The 24,722-nt window shown below is 42.1% G+C and overlaps 1 protein-coding gene across 1 annotated transcript in view; it reads left to right on the top strand.

Annotated features, from left to right (window-relative positions):
• Positions 1-6,344: 6,344 nt before the first annotated feature.
• NALCN (sodium leak channel, non-selective) overlaps positions 6,345-24,722 on the top strand; it is a 582,786-nt gene continuing 564,408 nt past the window's right edge. The window contains 2 exon segments of the mRNA XM_040336161.1: positions 6,345-6,470; positions 15,009-15,191. Of these exon segments, the coding sequence (XP_040192095.1) occupies positions 6,363-6,470; positions 15,009-15,191 (291 nt within the window). The 5' untranslated portion in view covers positions 6,345-6,362.

The following is a 24,722-nucleotide window of genomic DNA, read 5'->3' on the forward strand; positions in this document are numbered from 1 at the left end:
TTTTAAAAACTTGTCAAAAGTTTGCAAGCTTTCAGTTTTTGTATATAGTAACCCAAGGGTACAGGTTATGAAATGTGAACCGACTACTTATCCATGGTGCATCGCGCCACCCACTTTCTTAAATCATAGTTTCGTTAGTAACTTTTTTTCCTGTTTGAATATGTGGACGGGTAAACCTTATCCCACCCACACAGTCATGAAACCAATAGATGTTCCAGAGGCCACTTCAAAGACATCAATCTTTTTGACTGTGGCTCCCTGCTGCTCTGTCACATTTTGGACTTTGTGTGTATGAAAGCTGAATTTGAAGACTTTATATTTGTAATGTATATTTATACTGTGTGGCAGGGGTTCTAGGATGCAGAGTTGAAATGATAAATAAGGGGAAAATTTGCATGACTCTGGCCACCATTATAAAATAGGAAATAAACCCTTTGGACCAGATTCTCATACAGCGGCGTATCTTTGGGCAAGCGTAACGTATCCGATTTACGTTACGCCTCCGCAACTTAGACGGGCAAGTGCTGTATTCTCAAAGCACTTGCTCCGTAAGTTGCGGCGGCGTAGCGTAAATCGGCCGGCGTAAGCCCACCTAATTCAAATTTGGAACAGGGGGGCGTGTGTTATGTAAAATAACCATGACCCAACGTGATTGACGTTTTTCACGAACGGCCCATGCGCCGTCCGTGGACATATCCCAGTGTGCATTGCTCCAAATACGCCGCAAGGACGTATTGGTTTAGACGTGAACGTAAATTACGTCCAGCCCTATTCACGGATGACTTACGCAAACAACGTAAAATTTTCAAATTTCGTCGCGGGAACAACGGCCATACTTAACATTGGTACGCCTCATATAGCAAGGGTAACTTTACGCCAGGAAAAGCCTAGCGTATCTGTACTGCTTCGGTCGGGCGTACGTTCGTTCGTGAATTCGCGTATCTAGCTGATTTACATATTTCTAAGCGTAAATCAGCGTACACGCCCCTAGCGGCCAGCTAAAATATGCAGTTACGATCCGACGGCGTAAGAGACTTACGCCTGTCGGATCTAATAGAAATCTATGCATAACTGATTCTAAGAATCAGGCGCATAGATACGACGGCACAACTCAGAGATACAACCGCGTATCTGGAGATACGCCGTCGTATCTCCTTTGTGAATCTGGGCCTTTGTTTTTTGAATTTGTGATGAGAGCTTTAAAAAGCATTTGATGTGTTTCATAATATCATTTATTGTGCTACTAAGTTGAACACTTGTTCACTATTAGGACATCTAGAAAACATAGTTTTAGAGGCTCGGATGATGTATTTGGAAAAAAAATGGACCATAGAAAATTTAAGGTAGCCAATTATATTTAATTTTTATAATGCAGGTTGAATGTTTGACCAAATGGTCTATTCCAGATTACATGCATCTCTCATTTTAGATAATAAAACAATTGTTATTGCACTATATATTAGTGTTTTATACATAAAAATAATTCCTTCTGACTCTGAACGTATAAGTTGGTTGGGATTTGGTACATTAAACCACACATTAAATTGTTATCCTAGTTCTGTGATTATAGATAGATTTGCAGGTGAAGGTCTTCTCTTACCTTCCCGATGCTGTCTTGCAGGATTCTGGCTCAATTAGAACTCAGAGGTCACATCCACACCTCTGACTTTGATATGAAAGTAACATTAGACTAGACTTTATCTTAAGAATCTCCTAACTCCGTGATGTATTGAGCTCTATGCATCCATAAAAAGAAAGTGAAAACAACTGCGCTACGATACAAGTGTTGGTTGAATAAATATGAAAAGCTTGAAACTAATGTGCAAAGCAACAACTAACCTGCAAACAACCAATGAACAAATTGAAAAAAAATATATAGTTGCGCTAAGTCCTAAAAATCCTTAAAGGAATATTTTGGATGCTACCACGCAGGAAGCATCCAATGTGCACGTATAATATAAACTTTAAATACAGTTTAACATGAATGACCAGTAAACCATAGACAAAAAGAATATGTGAAAACAAACAGAATGGGAATCCTAAAGGATTGTCATAAGGGTCAGCATTGAAATGACCGTGTGATAAAAGTCCAAAACAATATGTGAAAAAGTCCATCCATGTGTTTGGTACAGGAAACACCCGTGAAAAATCCAATTAGCTAAGCTCTGTGACCGAGTCTAAAGCAGAAGTGAAATCCACCACCATGAGTAGGTAAACTGCTTACCAGAACCATTGGTCCATAGGACCTAATCCAGCATATGTATATTATCCAACAGGCCACTAACAGCAACCAAATCCGTAGTGTAGTAGACCTCAGACTCCACAGCTTTCATGCTCGTTATTCGTTGTACATAAATTTACTCCTCGCCTCCTGCAGGCTGAAAGGTTGATTTCACTTTGGCTTTAGACTCGGTCACAGAGCTTAGCTAATTGGATTTTTCACAGGTGTTTCCTGTACCACACACATGGATGGACTTTTTCACATATTGTTTTGGACTTTTATCATATGGTCATTTCAATGCTGACCCTTATGACAATCCTTTAGGATTCCCATTCTGTTTGTTTTCACATATTCTTTTTGTCTATGGTTTACTGGTCATTCATGTTAAACTGTATTTAAAGTTTATATTATACGTGCACATTGGATGCTCCCTGCTTGGTAGCATCTAAAATATCCCTATGCATCCATAAACATGTTGATTTAGCAAGGGTCTGATTTTGTTTAGCAGTACACAGTGAACCTGGTTTGCAACATTATATTAGTTTATTACATTTGCTCCCTGGGAGGCCCACCTATTATGTTGTTATGTTATGTTATGTTAAAAGGTGTTGCCTAACAACCAGGGCCATTAGAATCCAACACACTGAAGCACTTATATTAAGTATCTAGGGCAGCAGTTAAAAACTATAAACCATATAAAAAACACTAATCATGAGATGTACCAGCTAAGCAGCTTATAAAATGTTTCATTGCTTTGTGGATGTTGTGTACTTTTACTATATATATATATATATATATATATATATAATATATATATATACTGTATTTATTGCGGTATAACGCGCTCCAGCGTATACCGCGCACCCCTAAAGTTGCCCCCAATCCTGTGGAAAAAAAGTTTTTTTTGTACTTAGTTTTGGTGTCTTGCGCGGCGTCCATCAGCGGCCTCGTCGGGTCCGGCGTTCGTCTGCGGCTTCGGGTGTCCTCTTCGTCGGGTCCGGCGTCCTTCTGCGGCTTCAGGTGTCCTCTTCGTCGGGTCCGACGTCCTTCTGCGGCGTCCTCCCCGCTCGTTTCCCGCGCCAAGTTTGAATACTGCGCCGACATATACAGAGCGCAGTACACTCGTGTATTGTCGGCAATGCTCGGCAACTCTCGCGCTGACGTCCTGTACGTCCAGGACGTGAGCGCGGAAGGACCCGAGACTGCCCGACTATACCCGAGTGTACTGCGCTCGGTATATGTCGGCGCAGTATTCAAAACTTGGCGCGGGAAAGCGGGTATCGGCGTATACCGCGCACCCACGATTTTGCCCTGATTTTCAGGGCAAAAAAGTGCGCGGTATACGCCGATAAATACGGTATATATATATTCTTAAAGTGTTAGAGCCACCAAAGTAACTGTTCATAGAGAGGTATCCCAGTTACCTCTAGGTGCCTTCACATGGCTTCATTTAGCTTCTAGAGCACAGGTGTCAAACTCAATTTCATCGTGGGCCGCATCAGCATTATGACTGCCCTCAAAAGGGCCGGTTGTATCTGAAAGATTAGATGTCCAGCGCATCCCCTCCCCTTTACATTAGATTTTAAGAGCCACCCCACCATCAGAAGTTGAGTCCCCCACTCTCCCTTATATCACAGTGCACCCCCCCTCCCTTGCCTTATGCTGCTGCTGGGAAGAAGCTGGATACATTGCTTGAAAGTAAGTGCCTGGAGTAGGACCAGAGGAGGGCTGGAGCTCTCCTGCAGCTGCAGGAGAGGTGCGAGGGCCACATGAAATAGCCTGGAGGGCCTTGTGTTTGACACCTGTGTTCTAGAGCATACTAGGAACCCCAACCCCAGGCTCTAATATGTAAGTCCTGGCTTTAGTTAGGATGTCAGCCTTTGGCTCTGCTTCCTGCACCTTACAATTAGTCAGTGAGGCTGCCCATCACATTGACGGGCCAATATCAAACCATGTGAGACTGTAGAATGTGGAGTCCAGAAACATCAATACCATACATGAGATGTGCCTTTTATAAGCAGATTATTGTGTGCCAATTAAATATGTTATGGAAGCGTGTTACATTTTTGCCTCAAGTAAAGCAAGTTCCAGAAGAAAAGAGCAAACTTTGCTTTTAGGTTTCAGAGGTAAGAGACAGTGGAAGATTGAGGTACCTTCTGTACCATTCTTTAAGCTGTTAAATACTTTGTCACAGGCTATAGGTTTGCTTTATGAAGAATGGGTGCAATTTTCACAAATGGTCAAATCCATTAAATGCATTAACCACTTAAGGACCGCCTCCTGCACATTTACGTCGGCAAAATGGCACCGCTGGGCACAATCACGTACTTGTACGTGATTGTATAAAGCCCAGCGGTGGGTCGCGGGTGCGCTCCCGCGACCCGGTCCGAAGATCCGTGACCGGGACTGCGGGACTCGATCACCGCTGGAGTCCCGCAATCGGTCCCCGGACCTGAAGAACGAGGATAGCCGTGTGTAAACACGGCTTCCCAGTTCTTCACTGTGGCGCTGTCATCGATTGTGCGTACCTATATTAGGGATTACACAATCAATGACGTCAGAGCTACAGCCACACCCCCCTACAGTTGTAAACACACAGTAGGGGAAACATAACCCCTTCAGCGCCCCCTGTGGTTAACTCCCAAACTGCAATTGTAATTTTCACAGTAAAACAATGCATTTTAAATGCATTTTGTGCTGTGAAAATGACAATGGTCCCAAAAATGTGTCAAAATTGTCCGAAGTGTCTGCCATAATGTCGCAGTCACGAGAAAAATCGCTGATCGCCGCCATTAGTAGTAAAAAATAATTAATAAAAATGCAATAAAACGATCCCTTATTTTGTAAACACTATAAATTTTGCGCAAACCAATCGATAAACGCTTATTGCGATTTTTTTTTACCAAAAATAGGTAGAATACGGATCGGCCTAAACTGAGGAAAAAAAATGTTTTTATAGGTTTTTGGGGGATATTTATTATAGCAAAAAGTAAAAAATATTGCATTTTTTTCAAAATTGACGCTCTATTTTTGTTCATAGCGCAAAAAATAAAAACCGCAGCGGTGATCAAATACCACCAAAAGAAAGCTCTATTTGTGGGAAAAAAAGTACGCCAATTTTGTTTGGGAGCCATGTCGCATGACCGCGCAATTGTCAGTTAAAGCGACGCAGTGCCGATTCGCAAAAAGGGGCCTGGTCCTTTACCTGCATTTTGGTCCGGGTCTTAAGTGGTTAAATGACATCAATATGAATTCTCATATCATTCCCTATTTTAAGCAAACTAATATGCTTGATTTAGTTAACCAAGGAGTGAGAACATGTACACGTTTCTTGTACATGAAGCAAAAACAATCGCAACTAACTCTTTGCATTTCTGATACTTCACACAAGATGACAATATGGCCTTTTTTTTATTATTATTTGCCAATAAATCTGTTATCTCTTCATTATTAACTACCTCCAAAAACTTTTTTGGTTTCCCTGTCAACAACCCACTAATGGATATTTTGAGTGAATCCAGCAGCTAAACATCTAATTAATTTGTACTTAAGAATAATGAAGGATGCACAAATTACTTAAATTACAAGTGCTTACTCGTAATGCTCATTGAAAACTGCCATATTGTAGACCCTTATTCTCCCGATCTTCAGCCCCCTATTATTTCAGCATTGCTCTCTATCTAAATAGAGGATGTACACTGATTCTAGATAGTATAATGTATACAGTAAATACTATTTGTCATATATACTTGGTATATAATTGTGTTTAGTGCTTTAGTCTTGAACAAAATGTAGAAAATTGTACTCATCAGTTTGCCAGCGTGCAATCCTGTGTATTGTGTATAGATAAAGTACAAAACATTTTAAGTTATTATGACTACTTCAGTCCTGATAAAAAAAAAAAAAAACAGAGTAAAATGCAGACATATGTGTTCTTCGATTTGAACGATGAGCATTATCATCTAAAGTAACTATCAGGCAAGATTAAAATAAGTCAAAATTCAAGGTTGTTGTTTTTTTTTCGCTTGCATGCTTTTGTTGTTGTTTCCATGGCGGTATTAGGTAGTACAAGAAATAGCTTTTATGACTGTGTTCATTGTTCATGCTTTTTTTATCTCAGAAAACCAAAAGTGACAACAGCATGCTGAAGCGAAAGCAGAGCTCCAGGGTAGAGGCCCAGCCAGTAACGGATTTTGGTCCAGATGAGTCACTGTCTGATAATGCAGATATTCTGTGGATCAATAAGCCAGTAAGTGCTTTATTTTCTCTTTATTATTATGTATTTATTGTATTTTTTTCATCATTTCTTGATTATTGTTTATTTACAGCATGTTGAAAAATAGGTTATGTTTCTGCCGAAGGCTTCATTCAGCGGGAGCTGGCAACCATCCAGGGTGCAGGTTGCCTTTGTTTTTGCATCTACATTCGCCCTGAGCTGCATACAGTCAGCCTATAGAGATGAATGCATACGCAGTAGCTGCATGGACAGCCGTGTCATATTTTGACATGCAGGTGTATCTAAGCCGCTGCTGCATATGCATTCACCTCTGTAGGCTGCCTGCATGCAATTCAGGATAGTTTCAGATGCCAAAACAAAGGTAGCATGCAAGTGCATGTTTGAATGAAGCCTAAAACCCATTATACATGAAGGTAGTTTAACGCACCATTCAAGCATTTTATGGCTGTGTCATGTGTATCTAGCATAATTCTGCATCTGTGAAAACGGGGTGATAGTAATAGGGCAGAAATAACTAGAGACAACCTAGCATTATTCATTGTCAACAATAGGGAAACCCCATGATATGCACGGAATAGTAGTTGTAAAGGTCCATTCACATCATAATGCAGGCAACGCACTTCAACACATAAAACATAGGTCCTACTCATTTTTTTCAGTGCAAGCCAATGCAACACAACACTTAAACCGCAGGGGCATGGCAGTGCAATATGGATGTGCATTGTTGTTTAACCACTTCCATACCAGGCACTTACGCACCTTCCCGCCCAAGCCAATTTTCAGCTTTCAGCACTGTCGCACTTTGAATGGCAATTGCGCGGTCATGCTACACTGTACCCAAACAAAATTGGCATCCTTTTTTCCCCACAAATAGAGCTTTCTTTTGGTGGTATTTGATCACCTCTGCGATGTTTTTTTTGCGCAACAACTAAAAAAAGACTGAAAATTGTGAAAAAAAATTATGTTTTTATTTTTTTCTGTTAAATTTTCTGTAAATAAGTAAGTTTTCTCTTTCAATTACGGGCACTAATATGGCGGCACTGATGGGCACCGATAAGATGGCACTGATGGACATCGATGAAGTAGTACTGATTGGCGGCGCTGGTATGCGGCACTGATGGGCACACATAGGCACACATAGGCGGCACTGATGGGCACACATAGGCGGCACTGATGGGCACACATAGGTGGCACTGATGGGCACTCATAGGTGGCACTGATGGGCACTCATGGGCGGCACTGGGCACTCATAGGTGGCACAGATGGGCACTCATGGGCGGCACTCATGGGCGGCACTGGGCACTCATTGGCGGCACAGGTGGGCACTCATGGGCACTCATTGGCGGCACAGGTGGGCACTCATGGGCAGCACTTATGGGTGGCACTGATGGATAATTATGGGTGGCACAGATGGGCACTGATAGGTGGGCACTGGGCATGGATGGGCACTGTGGGGTGGCACTGATGGACACTGTGGGGTGGCACTGATGGACACTGTGGGGCAGCACTGATTTATCCATGTTGCCAGTCAGTGCCCATTTGTGGGCACTGATTGGCATCTTTTTTATTTTTTTACTGCTCTTTTTTTTTTCCACTGACTTTCCCCCCCCCCTTTTTTTTTTGCCCTTCCCTGGTGGTCCAGTGTGGGCTTCCCTGGTGGTCCAGTGTGGCGATCCGAGGGGGGGCTGCGCTGATAAACAATCAGCGCGAACCCCCCTGTCAGGAGAGCCGCCGATCGGCTCTCCTCTACTCACGTCTGTCAGACGCGAGTTAGGAAGAGCCATCAACGGCTCTTCCTGTTAACATCGTGATCAGCCGTGATTGGACACGGCTGATCACGTGGTAAAGGGCCTCTGCTGGAGGCTCTTTACCGAGATCAGAGATGCAGAATGTCAGACTGACACCCCGCATCACCAATCGCCGCGCTGCGCGCCCCTACAGGCTTGCGCGGCATGAAATCCTGCAGGACGTCCAAGGACGTCCAGTCAGGATTTCAGAACCACTTCCTGGACCTAAATCCCCTATGGACCGGGCGGGAAGTGGTTAAACCTTTCCATTTTTTCACAATGCATCCTATGCATTAAGATGAAAAAACATCTGCTACTTACTGGCCCCTCAGCCCCCCCATTTACTTACCTGAGCCTTCGAAAGTCCTACGCGGAGAACAGACTAGCTTCTCGGCTCCTCTTGGCCCGGTCTTCTTGGCTCTTCATTGGATAGATTGATAGCAGTGCAGCCATTGGCTCCCGCCGCTGTCAATCCATTCCAATGAAGTGGGCGGCGGGGGGGCAGGGCCGAGTCCGGCATTCGTGTCTATGGATGCAAATGCTGGACTCGGGAGTGCACCCGCAAGGTAACCCCCTTGGGAAAGCGCTTCCCAGAGGGGGATACCTGATGCGGGGGAGGAGCCCAGACAGCCGCCGAGGGACACCACAAGATGAGGTTCGGGGCCACTCTGTGAAAAATGAACTGCACAGTGGAGGTAAGTATGACATCATTTTTATTAAAAAAAATTATAAAAATGTCAAGTGCCCCTGTCCCCGTGAGCTCATGCAGCAAAGAAAACTCATACGGAAGTCGCACCAGCATATATAAACAATGTTCAAATCACACATGTGAGGTGTCGCCACAATCGTCAGAGCGAGAGCAATAAATCTAGCACTAGACCTCCTCTGTAACTCTAACCTGGTAACCGTTAATTTTTTTTAAAGCGTCGCCCATGGAGATTTTTAGGTACCTTAGTTTGTTGCCATTCCACGATTGTGCGCAATTTTAAAGTGGGACATGTTTGGTTTCTATTTACTCTGCATAATATCATCTTTCACACAAAAAAAATGGGCTAACTTTACTGATTCGTTTTTTTTTTAATTCATGAAAGTGTATTTTTTCCCAAAAAGTTGCGTTTAAAAGACCGTTGCACAAATACCGTGTGGCATAATATATTGCAACAATCGGCATTTTATTCCCTATATTCTCTGCTAAAAAAATATACATATGTTTGGGAGTTCTAAGTAATTTTCTAGCAAAGAATACGGATTTTAACTTGTAAACACCAAGGGCCAGATTCACAAAGGAGATACGACGGAGTATCTCAGATATTCCGTCGTATCTCTCAGAGTATCTATGCTGCTGATTCATAGAATCAGTTACGCATAGATATCCCTAAGATCCGACAGGTGTAATTGTTTTACATTGTCGGATCTTAGGATGCAGTACCGTGGCCGCCGCTGGGGGGAGTTCGCGTCGTAAACCAGCGTAGGGTATGCAAATTAGGAGTTTCGGCGTTCCACGACGGATTTTCGCGTTCGCTACGTCGCCGCTAGTCTAGTTTCCCGTCGCAAAGTTAGTCGTCGTTTTTGGTGCCTTAAATTTACACAGCAATCGTATTGCTGTATAAAGTATGGCCGTCGTTCCCGCGTCGAAATTTAAAAATTCACGTCGTTTGCGTAAGCCGTCCGGGAATACGGAATTACGCTACGCGCGTCGCCGTTCAAAAAAAAGACGTCACTTCGCACAAAGCACGGCGGGAGTTAGGAAACGGAGCATGCGCAGTAGGCTCCGGCGCAGGAGCGCGTCTAATTTAAATGGCACACGCCCATTTAACCACTTACGGACCCCCCACTGTATATATACGTCCTCTTTTTAAACATGGATATCTCAGTAACGGCAGCAGCTGCTGCCACAACTGAGATATCCATGTTTTCAGCTGGCGGCCGTGTAAACGATAACGGCGGTCTCCGCGGCGGATTCGCTGCGAGATCGCCGTTATCGGTGGCGGGAGAGGGGCCCCCCCCTCCCGCCGCTTTTCCGCGCCCTCCGCCGCTTACCGGAGCCGTCGGTAGCGGCGGAGGAGATCCGATGCTGCCACCTGGAGAGTGAGGACTTGAGTGAGGGCAAGATGGCCCCCACCCGTCCTCATAGCTCTGCTGGGCGGAAGTGACGTCAAAACGTCAGTCCCGCCCAGCCTCTTAAAGAGACAATTTTTTTTCTGTCATTTTTTTAAATGACAAATTTTCCTTTTTTTTTTTTTTTTTTTTGCATTTAAGCCTAAATATGAGATCTGAGGTCTTTTTGACCCCAGATCTCATATTTAAGAGGACCTGTCATGCTTTTTTATATTACAAGGGATGTTTACATTCCTTGTAATAGGAATAAAAGTGATCATTTTTTTTTTTTTATATTTTAGTGTAAAAAATAATAAAATCAATAAAATTAAATAAGAAAACAAAAAAAAATTTTTTTTAAAGCGCCCCGTCCTGACGAGCTCGCGCGCAGAAGCGAACGCATACGCGAGTAGCGCCCGCATATGAAAACGGTGTTCAAATCACACAAGTGAGGTATCGCCGCGATCGTTAGAGCGAGAGCAATAATTATAGCCCTAGAGCTACTCTGTAGCTCAAAAAATGCAACTTATAGAATTTTTTAAACGTCGCCTATCTAGATTTTTAAGGGTAAAAGTTTGACGCCATGCCACGAGCGGGCGCAATTTTAAAGCGTGACATGTTTGGTATCATTTTACTCGGCGTAACATTATCTTTCACAATATATAAAAAAATGGGGCCAAATTTATTGTTGTCTTATTTTTTAATTCAAAAAAGTGAATTTTTTCCAAAAAAAGTGCGCTTGTAAGACTGCTGCGCAAATACGGTGTGACAAAAAGTATTGCAATGACCGCCATTTTATTCTCTAGGGTGTTAGAAAAAAAAATATATAATGTTTGGGGGTTTTAAGTAATTTTCTAGCAGAAAAAAATGTTTTAGTCTTGCAAACACCAAATCTGAAAAACACCTGAGGTCTTTAAGTGGTTAAATTACGCGGGCTTACGCCGGAGGCCGCCGGCGTAGTTTTCATCGCAAGTGCTTTGTGAATCAGGCACTTGCGATGAAAACTTGCGGCGGTGTAACGTATCTACGATACGTTACGCCGCCGCACTTCTACCTGAATCTGGCCCCAAATATCAGAAATAGGCTTAGTCATTGAAGGCATAACGTTGGTGTTCTCCCCGTTTGGCTGCAGAAGTGGAAATAAACTTTAAAATGGAATTATTTCACAATCCATCAGGACATACTCCTCCATTACTGTAAAAACAGGGGTGAATAGTAGCGCTAGATATGGTGATAGCTTAAAATTATACAGCCACTGGAATATAGGTATACATAAAATGTGTGTGTGAGTAAGCACACATAATATTAAAACATTTGTTAAAACATAATGTCCATGAATGATGCGAGATCTTGTATGATTAGCACCTGGAGGCAGCTTCCTTAGGCCCCTTTCACACGGGGCGGATCAGTAATGATCCGCCCTGTAAACCTCTGTATGCTCACTGTGCAGGGACCACCCTGTCTTTTCTCCGCTCTCCCCTATGGGGGGATCGGATAAACACGGACCGTCTGTCCGTGTTCATCTGATCCAATTCGCAGACGGAAGGAAAAATAGGGTTTTCTGCAGAATCGGATCAAATGGTTTCAATACCTTTGGTTCAGTCCCAAGGAAACACTGCAGTACTAGAAATGTCAGTCAAATATTACAGTAAAAAAAAAGAGAAATTGTAATAATTTAAGGTTAGTTGTGTTTTGTATATTTTATGTATTTTTTTTCTATACTGTTTTATACATATTTTGTTACTTATAATAAATCCTGTAAACTTTTTTAGGTAGTTAACTACATAACTGAATCTCCATACACTCCCCACTGTGTGTGAGCTCAATAAACCACTGTGCGACTACAGTCTCTCTACATCAAAGCCCTATTAGGTGAAATGCGTTGGAGAGGCAGTCAGTCCTAAGGCAAAATACTGTTAATGTATATGAAGCTTATGGATATTCCATGCAATAAACATGGATACTAATGATCCCTCTGGTGTGCAGTGGCTTTCTTCTCTTAGCATCTAGTCTTTGAATAGAGATGGCCAACCACATATTCATAAAATCCAGTTAAACAGCAGAAAGAGGTCAGCAATGAAACTCTTGTATTTGTTTCATGACAGGACTGCTTTAGCATACTGCATCTCACAAAAGCAGATTTTTCAAAGATAAATGCTATACTTCTTCAAAGACTGGAGATGTTTAATAGCAGCAGTTTTTTTTTCCACAAGGGAGAAGCTTAAAGTAGAACTATAGGTAACACTTTTTTTTTAATTTTGGATAATGTAAAGGAGGGTAATAACCCCCGAATGGTTTATTTTTTGCCATCTTTGTCCTATTGGGGAATATTTACCTTCACTTCCTGTCCCATATCTAAAACAGGAAGTGAGGGAAATCCCTGAAAATTAAGGGAATTCATTGGGGACCTCCAGGTCACCAGAACTAGTGTCCTTGTTATAAAATCTCTGCTGCAGGGCCGTCTTAATAACATCATGGGCCCCTGGGCAAAGTAACGCTCTGGGGCCCCTACAATGATGACAGTGCAGGTAAACAGACATCAAGTAGGTAGGAGGCAGACTGCCTCCCCTGTGTATCTTTCACTCTCAGTGCCATCATGGGGCCCCCAATTACAGGGCAGTGTGGGCTCAAGGACCAGCTGCTTTGGGGAAAGTGCAGTGCCCAGTTGTTCCCTTTCATTAAGACAGCCCTGCTCTGCTGTATAACTTTTCTGGGGACCACCCAGCATTTGGGGGTTTCTTTTAGTTTGACTTTTGATGATAATGGTAAACAGGACAAATAGAGAGGATGAATATTTCTAACAGGGGCGCAGACCTAATAGGTGTTCTAATCCATCTGTCCAAAACTAAAAAAAAAAGTTTTGCCTTTTAGTTATACTTTAACTGGTTAATGCCCGCCGCCTGTACATGTACGTCCACAGAATGGCACGTACAGGCATATGGGCGTACATGTACGTCCCCGCCTTTCCGCGGGTCGGGGGTCCGATTGGGACCCCCCCGGGTACATGCGGCGGTTGGTAACCCACGGGGAGCGATCCGGGACGACAGCGCGGCTATTCGTTTATAGCCGCCCCATCGCGATCGCTCCCTGGAGCTGAAGAACGTGGAGAGCCGTATGTAAACACGGCTTCCCCGTGCTTCACTGTGGCGGCTGCATCGATCGAGTGATCCCTTTTATAGGGAGACTCGATCGATGACATCAGTCCTACAGCCACACCCCCCATCAGTTGTAAACACACACTAGGTGAACCCCAACTCCTACAGCGCCCCCTGTGGTTAACTCCCAAACTGCAACTGTCATTTTCACAATAAACAATGCAATTTAAATGCATTTTTTGCTGTGAAAATGACAATGGTCCCAAAAATGTGTCAAAATTGTCCGAAGTGTCCGCCATAATGTCGCAGTCACGAAAAAAATCGATGATCGCCGCCATTAGTAGTAAATTTTTTTTTTTATAAAAATGCAATAAAACTATCCCCTATTTTGTAAACGCTATAAATTTTGCGCAAACCAATCGATAAACGCTTATTGCGATTTTTTTTTACCAAAAATAGGTAGAAGAATACGTATCGGCCTAAACTGAGGAAAAAAAATGTATATATGTTTTTGGGGGATATTTATTATAGCAAAAAGTAAAAAATATTACATTTTATTTCAAAATTGTCGCTCTATTTTTGTTTATAGCGCAAAAAATAAAAACCGCAGAGGTGATCAAATACCACCAAAAGAAAGCTCTATTTGTGGGGAAAAAAAGGACACCAATTCTGTTTGGGAGCCATGTCGCAGGACCGCGCAATTGTCTGTTAAAGCGACGCAGTGCCGAATCGCAAAACCTGGCCTGGGCATTTAGCAACAAAATGGTCCGGGGCTTAAGTGGTTAAGGAGCACTAAAAAAGTATCCTGAGTTTTTACATGTAACTACATTGTAAATCAAATCATCTTAGTACTGGTACTTCAATGGCCATCAAACTGTCTCTATGATTCTTTAGTAGTCTATGGAAAGCGTTGCCAAGTTACTGCAGATATCTCTCAAGAATCGTATTCCATTAATATTAGCCTGTGATCACGTGGTAAAACAAATTATAACAGGGCTAGTCAGTGGTTTATGAGAAAAATGACATGGGAGGAATATATAGGCTGCCACTGCAGATATCTAATCAATACTTCAAAACTTTCAGTTGGAATTAGGATGTAGATAAGGGGTTTTGAAATTTTCTACATGCATTTTTCTGGGTCCGCTATGGCAGCCCATGTATTACATGACTAATTTACTTTAAAAGTAACATTACAGACAGGCAAAAACTCTTTTATGTACCATACAAAATGCTGTAAGCTACCAAAGACATCATGCTCACAGGTGGAAGTCGGCTTTTAAGCGTTAAAATTGCAAAGATGATATAGGTTAAATCAGTGTGAAATTCACATCTGCTGCATATATGAAACTCACATCTGTCAGATTTTTTTGAATAAATGAATTTTTATAAACTGTATTTATTTTTGTAATTTAGTTCCACTGCCAATTTTGTAACAGCCGGGCACATGCTGAAAAGACTCCTAGTTTTAAGTAAATTTGTGCACATAGATTTGTCTGTGCAGTGTTAATTATGCTTGTCATACAGTCGTGCTTTCAGGAAGAAATGTATAATAAAATGTTCTTCTCTTTCAGTGGGTGCACTCATTACTACGCATCTGTGCAATTATCAGTGTCATTTCCGTTTGTATGAACACCCCGAAGACCTTTGAGCATTATCCTCCCCTTCAGTATGTGACAATTGCCCTTGATACTCTATTGATGTTTCTTTATACTGCAGAGATGATTGCAAAAATGCACATAAGAGGAATTGTCAAGGTGAGATAAACATTTTTTAATTTGACAGCATAGTGGGGTTTCTTTTTTTTTTCCGCACAGCTTTTTGTATGAATTACAGAAATCATTTACATTATATCCAAGTGGTTACAAATGGTTTATACTGGAGCTCTTTAACAATAGGTGTTCACATTTTATATTCTACTTTGTTGAATAAAAAAAAAAAGATGACCCACTTCAAGTGAACTATATACTCTGTAAGAAAACATTATTGCAAATTTGTATCTGTATTTGTCCTAAGAAATGTTAGCCTTTTCATAGTCTTATGCCGCGTACACACGATCGGTCAAACCAATGAGAACGGTCTGATGGACAGTTTTCATCAGACCAAGCCGATCGTGTGTAGGCCCCATCGGTTATTTATCCATCAGTTAAAAAAATTCAATCTTGTTTTAAATTTAACCGATGGATACCTAACCTATAGAAAAAAAACGATCGTTTGTAGGCACTTCCATCGGTTAAAAATACACGCATGCTCAGAATCAAGTCGACGCATGCTTGGAAGCATTGAACTTCGTTTTTTTCAGCACGTCGTTGTGTTTTAACGTCACCGCGTTCTGACACGATCGTTTTTTTAGCTGATGGTATGTAGGTGCGACGGACCATCAGTCAGCTTCATCGGTTAACTGATGAAAACGGTCCATCAGACCGTTTTTATCGGATGGACCGATCGTATGTACAGGGCATTATTCTTTAAAGTGGAATGCCAGGCTACATCTAACTAATCTTAAAAATGCTCCTTCCTCCCTCCTAACACCTATGCTGACTACTTTTTTATTTTTATTTTTATGCTGCTTCAGTCCAGTTACATGATCTGACACCCCATGTGTCAGCCAGCTGTGGCTGCAGGGGAGAGGAGGGAGTGCCGACATTGGATGGGCCTTAGGAGCTTACGGGTGATGTCACATCTCCCAGGCATTTCAGCCTTGACGAACACAGAGGAGATCATGTGACTGGACCGGAGTGGCCTGAAAGTAGATAAATATGCAGATCTTTCTTTTTTAGGTTAGTCAGCATAGGTGTTGGAAGGGGGAGGGAACATTTTTAACATTAGTTAGGTTTAACCTGGAATACCACTTTAAAGTGTATCTAAACCTGGAGGCATTCGTTTTCTTTTTAATCCCTTTTTTCACCAGTTTTTAATATTTTTTTAGTTTTTGAGGTATTACCACCTTAATTATTAATCAGGTGCATCTGCCTTCCTATTCACCACCTTAGCAGCTAAAGCATTTTATTTAAGAAATTAAACCATTACAGCATTCCTTTAAGAACTTTTTGAAAGTGGAACTTGCAGGAGATGCTGGAAATTTGACTTCAAGCTCTGTGAAGGCATATGGGAAAACCAGCCACACAACCAACCACACAAAAGGAAAATTATGTTACCATACACAAGCAGCATTACAGAGAAGCCATGTGTTTTCTTTAAACACATTTTATGCACTGTAAACCCATGACGAAGCCTTACTTTTGGGCGAAACATGTTGCATTAAGGTTTTTTTTTTAATTCTTCTTCTTTATTTTTCATTACAGGTGCTTAGACTTATTGGGGCAATGTGGAATTATTGGTGCAATGTGGATTTAGTTGTAGGAGGAAAAGAGGGATTTTTGTGGACTGGTGGAGATAAAGGATTGATAGGCTTGAAGGGTACTGTGGAATATTTGATGTTGATGGGCATTTGAGTCTTTTAGTATTCACACTAAAACCTTAATATCAATCCATGCCTTTAGGTTGTGGTACTGTATGTGGCCTGGATACTGACCCTACCCTATACACATCTCCACTCCAGGCAGAAAGAGTGACCAATTGCAGCTAAAGACATACTTGCTGTCTGGTTGTTATCCTCCTATAATGAGGGCAGTTGTTTATCTGTTCCATCATTTTGTATTATTGGACTGATTCTACGTTGCCCTGTAAGGTTATACACCTGGCATTCTTATGACTTCCTTTCATTTTCTACATTATAGATTTTTAGACATTTATGAAAGTTTTAGGTCATAATGTATTTTGGTGCGTGGGTATAGTGCACCCCTACTGATGTGTCTGTTTAACCTCTTTCCACCCGCACATTCAACACTGTACCCAAATAAAATGTATATTAATTTTTTTCCCCACAAATAGAGCTTTCTTTTGGTGATATTTGAACAGCTCTGTGGTTTTAATTTTTTGCGCTGTAAACAAATAAAAACCGACAATTTTGAAAAAAAAACAACAATATTATTTACTTTCTGCTATAAAGCACATCCAAAAAAAATAAAAAAACGTCTTCATAAATTTAGGTCAATGTATTCTGATTCGTATTTTTGGTAAAAAAAACTTTGTTTATATGGGCAGACCACCATTTCCCTCTGTATCGAAGGATCGGCAGGTGGCGGCCAACATTGAGTCTGCGGTACCTGACGATCAGCTCTCGCTGAATATAATCACAGTGGGAGTGGGCAATCAGCGGTGCGCATTTGCGCCCCAGACCCGGAAGTACTTGATACATGATCCGGCGCAGCCGTGTCACTTTGCTGCCGTATATCGAAGTTATACGGTCGGAAAGTGGTTAATATTTCTCCCGTAAAGCCTAGTTATACATTATAAGTATATATCAAATAGTTTTTTGTTTGTTTAGCATATATAGAGAGAAGCCCAGAATAATGTAACAAACAAAATATGTTTGTTTTTGGTCAGTTGTAGAGCATGAAAACGAAAAAGGTATTTAAAAAACAAAATATTTTACAAAAAGTTAGAGCCGGTTCACACTCCCGCAACTTGGGGGGTGACTTGTGTCGCCCCAAGTCGCGTGACACGACAAATTACATGCAAGTGAATGAGAGCCGTCCTAATGCACACTACTGAGGTCGTTCTGACTTCAGAAAAGGTTCTTGTACTACTTCAAGGCGACTTCTAGGCGACTTGTACCCATTGATTTCAATGGAAGTCGCCTCCAAGTCGGATCCCCTGTCTTAACTGAAGCAACTTTACAGGAAGAGAAACTAGTTTTCTCAGGCAAACCCCTCCCTCCCACAGAGCTGATTACTGTTTGATTGGCCACTGGCAAAGTCACCTGTCCTGGAGGTGACTTGAAGTCGCCTTGTAAGCCGCCCTACGTCGCGCTGAAGTTGCACCCAGAGTCGTGCTGCCCCTGTGTAAACCGGCTCTCACTGTTGTGTTTGTTGTACAGTATGTACATATGTTTGTTTAATGCCTTTTTGGTCTTCTATCTGTGTTAATCCCACACCAGATTTTCCCTTTAGTTAATTTATCCTGTCTCGAGGGTCAAAATGTAGGGCAGATATTTCTCATGGTTTTACAGTGGAGCACCCAGCTTCATTCTGACCCAATCTAATTGTTGTCAGTGTAACCACAAAAATTCCAATTGAATGAATTATGGCAGCGTAGAAAACTGGTGATATGAATCTCCCAGAATACGGGAGTTTATTTTTATTTTTTTTACTGAATCACTATTAGATTATAGAAATGTAATATAAATTACTGAGCATTATCAGGTTTATTTTTTTTTTTAAAAAGTGCTGCCGCCGACAGCAGTTATCTTTTTTTTTTTTTTTTCTCGACTGCTCTAAAATGAAAGCCAAAATCGAATATGCTACAGGTTAACAGGTTACTGTGACATTGTACATTAACACCATGCATTTTCCTATTAAATAGCCCTGTATGTATATTTTAATCCAGTATATATGGCTTTTGTTTTAAAGATGGTGAATATTTCTCATTAGATTATAGTATGTAGTTGTACGTCTTTATTTCATTACATTAAAAACATCTGTCACTTGTTACACCAGCCCTATAGAGGCAGATGTTTTACTCACAGAACCTTCAATTAACCATAAAAGACTTTTAGATATAACAGCTCTCAAAGATGTCAGCTGATTTACCTACTTTTGGCAGATGTTACCTATGTAAAGTCATTATTTCCTAGAAATTTAATATAAATATAACTGAAGATTGGCACTTGGCAGTATCACATTCATTGCAGCATAGCTCCATGCAAAGTTGTATGATTTTTTTTTTTGTAATCCCCTTGTCTTTTATAAATGCATTTACATTATAAGGTCAATTTACTAAAGACAAATAGGCTTTTTGCCTTTCAAGGGAATTTTCCTTAAAGCGGAGGTTCACCCTCAAAATTATTTTTTGGCTAACCTATCTCTAGCCTTAATAAAGGCTTGTAGCATTGTGATTTTTTTTTTTATGTTTTTTAATGTGTACACTTACCTGTCTTCAGCCGCACTTCTGGGTCTTCTTCCTTGCGGGGAGTGGGCGTGTCGCTCCTTTTCCCCGACGGGGAGCTCTGCATAGATGATTGACGTGCGCGTCATCGCCTTCCGAAAATATCTGACGGGGACTCGGCTCTTTACGGCGCTATACGGCGCCTGCGCATGCCGTGTAGAGCTGACTGCGCAGGCGCCGTAAAGTGCCGAGTCCCCCTTTGGATATTTTTGGAAGGCGATGACGCACACGTCAATCACTATGCGTCGTCTTAGGAACGCCTACTCCCCGGGGGAGCCGGAAGCCGGGTGAAAATAACGGAAAAACGTAAGTACAGACCAAAAAAATAAAAAATACAGCATACTGTTGATGTCAGCAGTATGCTGGATATAACAGTCTATAGATATTTTAGGGTGAACCCCCGCTTTAAGCTTAGTGATCTGCTGTCAATCATTTACTAATGACAACCCTCTACAAGTATTCCTGACTGTAATGAGGTATGGATTTAAAGTGGATGTAAACCCTCCATACACCCAGTGAAGAGAACAGCCTCAGATGATACACAGAGATGAACCAAATCTCCATACATAGGTTTTACATGTATATCTTCTGTCTTCACATTTATATACTGTTTAGAAAGTTCAGATCATGTTAGGAAATGTTTTCTTCCTGTTTAACACAGAGTGTGATGTCTGGGCATACAGCCAAGATAGCTAACATTGCTGTTTGGAGGAAAGGTGCACACACCCCCTCTCATCATAGGCAGAGACTCTCAGAGGTGTTTTGTTACAGGGTCAGCTCCCTGCTAATCTATTTATAGCATTAGCAACCTCCCTGGACAGAAATTTTAGGCTGCTTTTATCTGATGTGTCCAAAATTTGTCAGAAGTTATCAGGCTGATAACAGAGGAACTGGTCAGGAGAGAGCTACTGGACTTAGCTCTTTGAAGAGAGATAACAAAATACTGCAGATATATGTGCCCAGCTCAAATTTCATGGATTGGGTTTACATCCACTTTAATGAAAATGTTACTCCAACATTTGGCATTTGTGATATGTGTCTGGTGTACCATGTACTTATATTAAAAAGTATCCTGTTCTCTTTGTATTTTTTTCTTTGTGTGAAATAGTGTTCTTGCCAGTCCCAGTGCTTTCCAATTTCTAATTGACCAAGCTAGGCACATCTACTGTATCTCAGCTTGGTCAGTTTCCTAACACCAGTGAGAGAAAGCAGGATTTAAAAAAAATTCCCTGCAATTCTATATACTTTTATTGAGTGGTCTCTTTATACACTTTTATTTCTTTTTAGTTCATCGACGGACACATCGTTCCATTATTCTTGACCATAGGGTTATATCCTCTGCAGGAGTAGGACTAGGTAGAAACAAAAACTTGGCTATGCCCAACTGGTATATAACCCCCTCCCTGCTATAGGCATTCCGTTTGTTTCTGTGTAGTAAGGAGTAAGGACCTAGGCTCCCTGCTGGGATCTTTTGGTCCTAGCAATTATTTTCTCCTTCCATGCATCTTTTTGCTTTTTTCCTGGGAGATCCACAATCAACTGTCAGGGCTGGGCGATAGGCTGGATAATCTAGATCTAGTGGTACCCCCAGTCTGGCCAGCAAGTGCATGAAAACCGCTTCTATGCGTTGGGTTGGAAACAACATAGCATGAACGGACGGAGGCTGGCCTGCGAGTTGAACGTTTTGCAGGGTCGCATACGACCAACAGCCCCCCACTTAAGTTGCAAGTAGTTTTGTCTGGAGCAAAACCCACATCCATGGCGTGATAAGTACAGTCTTCTCCTTTGTGTGGTGGGGTGGATGCAGGTACCCTCCAGGAATGATCGGACCTTCCTATAGGTTCTCCTAATCCCATCCTAGATCCCTCAGTTAAGCTGGGGTTCCCCCACCTAATTCATCCCCTCTTTTTGGATGTTCCCTGGGGGGCTCATGGGTGTGGGGTGCAGTACTTTTGTCTGGGACTGTTGGGGGGGGTTAGTCCCAGTGCATAGAGCGCAGCGCAAGCTCTCCATTTCAGTGGTAGTGATCAGGCGCGTGCTGTGGCTTAAGAATTGGTCTGCAGACCAAGCCTCCAAGAAAGCTCTCATTGATCTGCCCTTTTAAGGTGATCGCCAGTTTGGGGCTACTCCGGATGACATTAAGGGTCTCACGGGGCAAAAGAGTACCATCCTGCCAGAGTCTAGAAAAGGGAAGGAGCCTCACCGCAAACGTGGGCCCTCCTTCTCAGCCCATAGAAGTTTTGTGCTTCTGGGACTGCATATAAAGGAAATAGATCTTTCAAGTCTTCCCCGGGAGGTTCCAAGCAACCTTGGTCTGGTAAGCTTAGAGCTGGCTTCTCTGGACCCGTAGACAAGACCCCTTCAGCATGAAGGTCTGCCCTCACCCATAACTGGGATGGGGGGACATCTTTGCTGGTTTCTGGCCTTCTGGACCTCCTTCGTGAGCATCAAGGAGATCCACAAAATGATTCCTTTGGGGGTACCAAAGAAGGGCGGCAGAGTTTGTCTGTTTCAGGGTTTTTAGGCCCTGAGTCTCCTTATGTGGATATAATTCCACACAAGGAGAATTAATTGGGTGACGTCCGAACTACTATGGAATTTATGGAATCACCTGGGTCTGACTCTAGATTTAATGTTGACCAGGGTGGCCCTTCTTCTGGTCAAACTTCGGAAACCACAGGCCGTGATTCGCTGGCTGCTGTCACACAGACAGTCTTCTCTCTCGACTTGCATACAGGTTCTGCGCCTGGTGGTGTCCACCTTCAAAGCAGTCCCATTTTCACAGTCCTGTACGTGGCTCCTTCAGCAGGTTCAGTTTAACAGGAAGATATTGAGGTTCGTGGTGAGGTCACGGGTTCCTCTGGTAGATGCCACAGTCATCCTAGTGCTACTGTGAAGCCAATACCTAACTCTTCTCAAGCTTATTCCACGGTTTCTGCAAAGTATCGAGGGCGAAGGTCTTCCGGTCATTCTGGATGCTGTAACGTTCTTTGAGGGGCTACCTCTCAGAGGACCAGTTGTCCCAAGGGCTGAACTTTCATCCTGCTTTACAGTCATTAGTTTTGATGGCTTGGATGTTGAAAGCCAGATACTGAAAGATATAGGTTTGTCTGGATCAGTGATTCCTACTATGTTGAAGTCGAGGAAGTCGACTTCTAGCAAGATATATCATTGTACATGGAAAGGGTACATTTAATTTCTTGGTGTGAGTCAATAGGCGCTCATCCTCACTCCTTTTCTGTGGCTCGGATCTTGGCCTTTCTTTAATGGAGCATTGAGCAGAAGTTGGTCCTGAGTACCATCCATCAAGGGCCAGGTGTCTGCCTTAGCAATCTTTTTTCAGCGAACCCTAGCCACACACTCTTTAGTTCGTACCTTCATTTAGGGAGTTTGCCATGTGGCTCCATCTGTACGGTCTCTTTTGCCATCGTGCGATTTAAACTTTGTGCTCTTGGTTCCCCAGAAACCCCCATTTGAGAATACTCTGGAGATTCCCTTGTCTAAGTTGTCCCAGAATGTGGCATTCTTGGTGGCTATTACATCGGCCCCTAAGGTGTCAGAGTTGGTGGCATCATCCTGTCGTACTCCCTATTTGGTGGTCCACAGAGATAAGGTGGTTCTTCGTCCCTTTCCATCGTTCCTACCTAAAGTGGTCTCGAACTTCCATTTGAATGAGGACATTGTTTTGCGTTCCTTGTGTCTCAAGTCGGCTCATCCCAAGGAATTTGCTTTGCATGCCTTGGATGTGGTTCGAGCAATTTGGGTGTATCTGGCAGCCACAGAGTCCTTTCGGAGGTCAGACTCGCTTTTTTTGGTTACGGAAGGACCAAAGAAAAGGCTAGCCGCTTCTTCGGCTACCATCCCAAGATGGATCAGACTGACGGTGACTCAACCCTATTCTATTAAAGGTAGGGTTCCTCCTTTCCCTGTCACAGCGCATTCTACTCAGGAGCTTAGTACGTCTTGGGCCTTCCGTCATCAAGCGTCAATATCTCAGGTTTGTAATGCGGCCACTTGGTCGTCGGTGCATACTTTCACTAAATTATACAAACTAGATATTTCGGCATCTGCGGATGCTTCTTTTGGCCACAAGTATTTGCTTGCTGCTAAACTGAATGCCTATAGCAAGGAGGGGGTTATATACCAGCTGAGAATGGCCCATGGGTGTAGCCAAGTTTTTTGTTCTGCCTAGACCCACTCCTGCAGAGGACAAAAATCCTATTATTTTGGCTTTACAAACACTTCAAAATGTCTTTGTTATAGTCCTGGCAAGCATTTTCCTTAACCATAGTCAACTTTAAATGATATGACATCACTGGAGATGGATATGGCAAATAAGCAATTAATATAATTTTTTTTAATTTTTTTTACATGTCTTCGTTATTGTGTTTTTTTTCAGTTATATGCACACTATGTTGTCCAGCAAAATGACCATGACAAGAGTTGGAATAGACTAACAGGGGGTGCTTAAGCAGTAGAAGCAACATTTTAAATATCCCCAAAAAAAGGTTGTCACATTCCCTGTCACTGGAACTACAGTATTTGCCTGCATCTGGTATATAGGCATGAGAAAAATTGCCCCCTTTTCACCTCGATTTTTTTTTTTCAATCTTGGCAAATTGTAATTAAAATAATCAGAAAGGCGTGGTTAACATTTTTGCTTTTTTTGGGTACTTTATTTTTGTGGTACTTTTTTAACCACATCATGTTTGACCTTAATCCAAAACGAAAACGTTTTTGACTATTTCATTGGGGGTCATTGTCTTGTTTTTTTGTTTGTGTGTGCTTTTAGACAATAGAAAACATTTTTTAATCTGAATAGCAATTTGAAAAATTTAAAAAGACAGTACATAATATTTTTTATTTTTTTTGATACTTTTTGGTGTTCTTGGTTCATATTTGAGATTTGTTCGACAATAGCAAAAGAAAAAAAATGGGTTGTAATAGAAAATGTAGTACTTTTACCACTGGGCATATGCTTCTGTTTACATTTTAAATCTGATCTTTTTTAATATTGTCTGAAAAACCCCAAGCATTTTTTTGACTGAACTTGTGTATGCAAGGCAGGCTTGAGAGGAATCATGTCGGGAAAAACGCTGGGGGTTTGGCATGCCTGGAAAACCGTTTGTGTGTACAGGGCATGAAATTGCCCTGTATTTGGTTACATCCATCTTCCCAACAACTCTGACCAGCTTCCATGTCCCTGCTGAAGAAATGCATTCCCCACAACATGATACTGCCACCACCATGTTTCACAGTGGGGATGGTGTGTTCAGAGT

This window comes from Rana temporaria, chromosome 2, assembly GCF_905171775.1.
Source record: "Rana temporaria chromosome 2, aRanTem1.1, whole genome shotgun sequence".
Classification (NCBI taxonomy): Eukaryota; Metazoa; Chordata; class Amphibia; order Anura; family Ranidae; genus Rana; species Rana temporaria.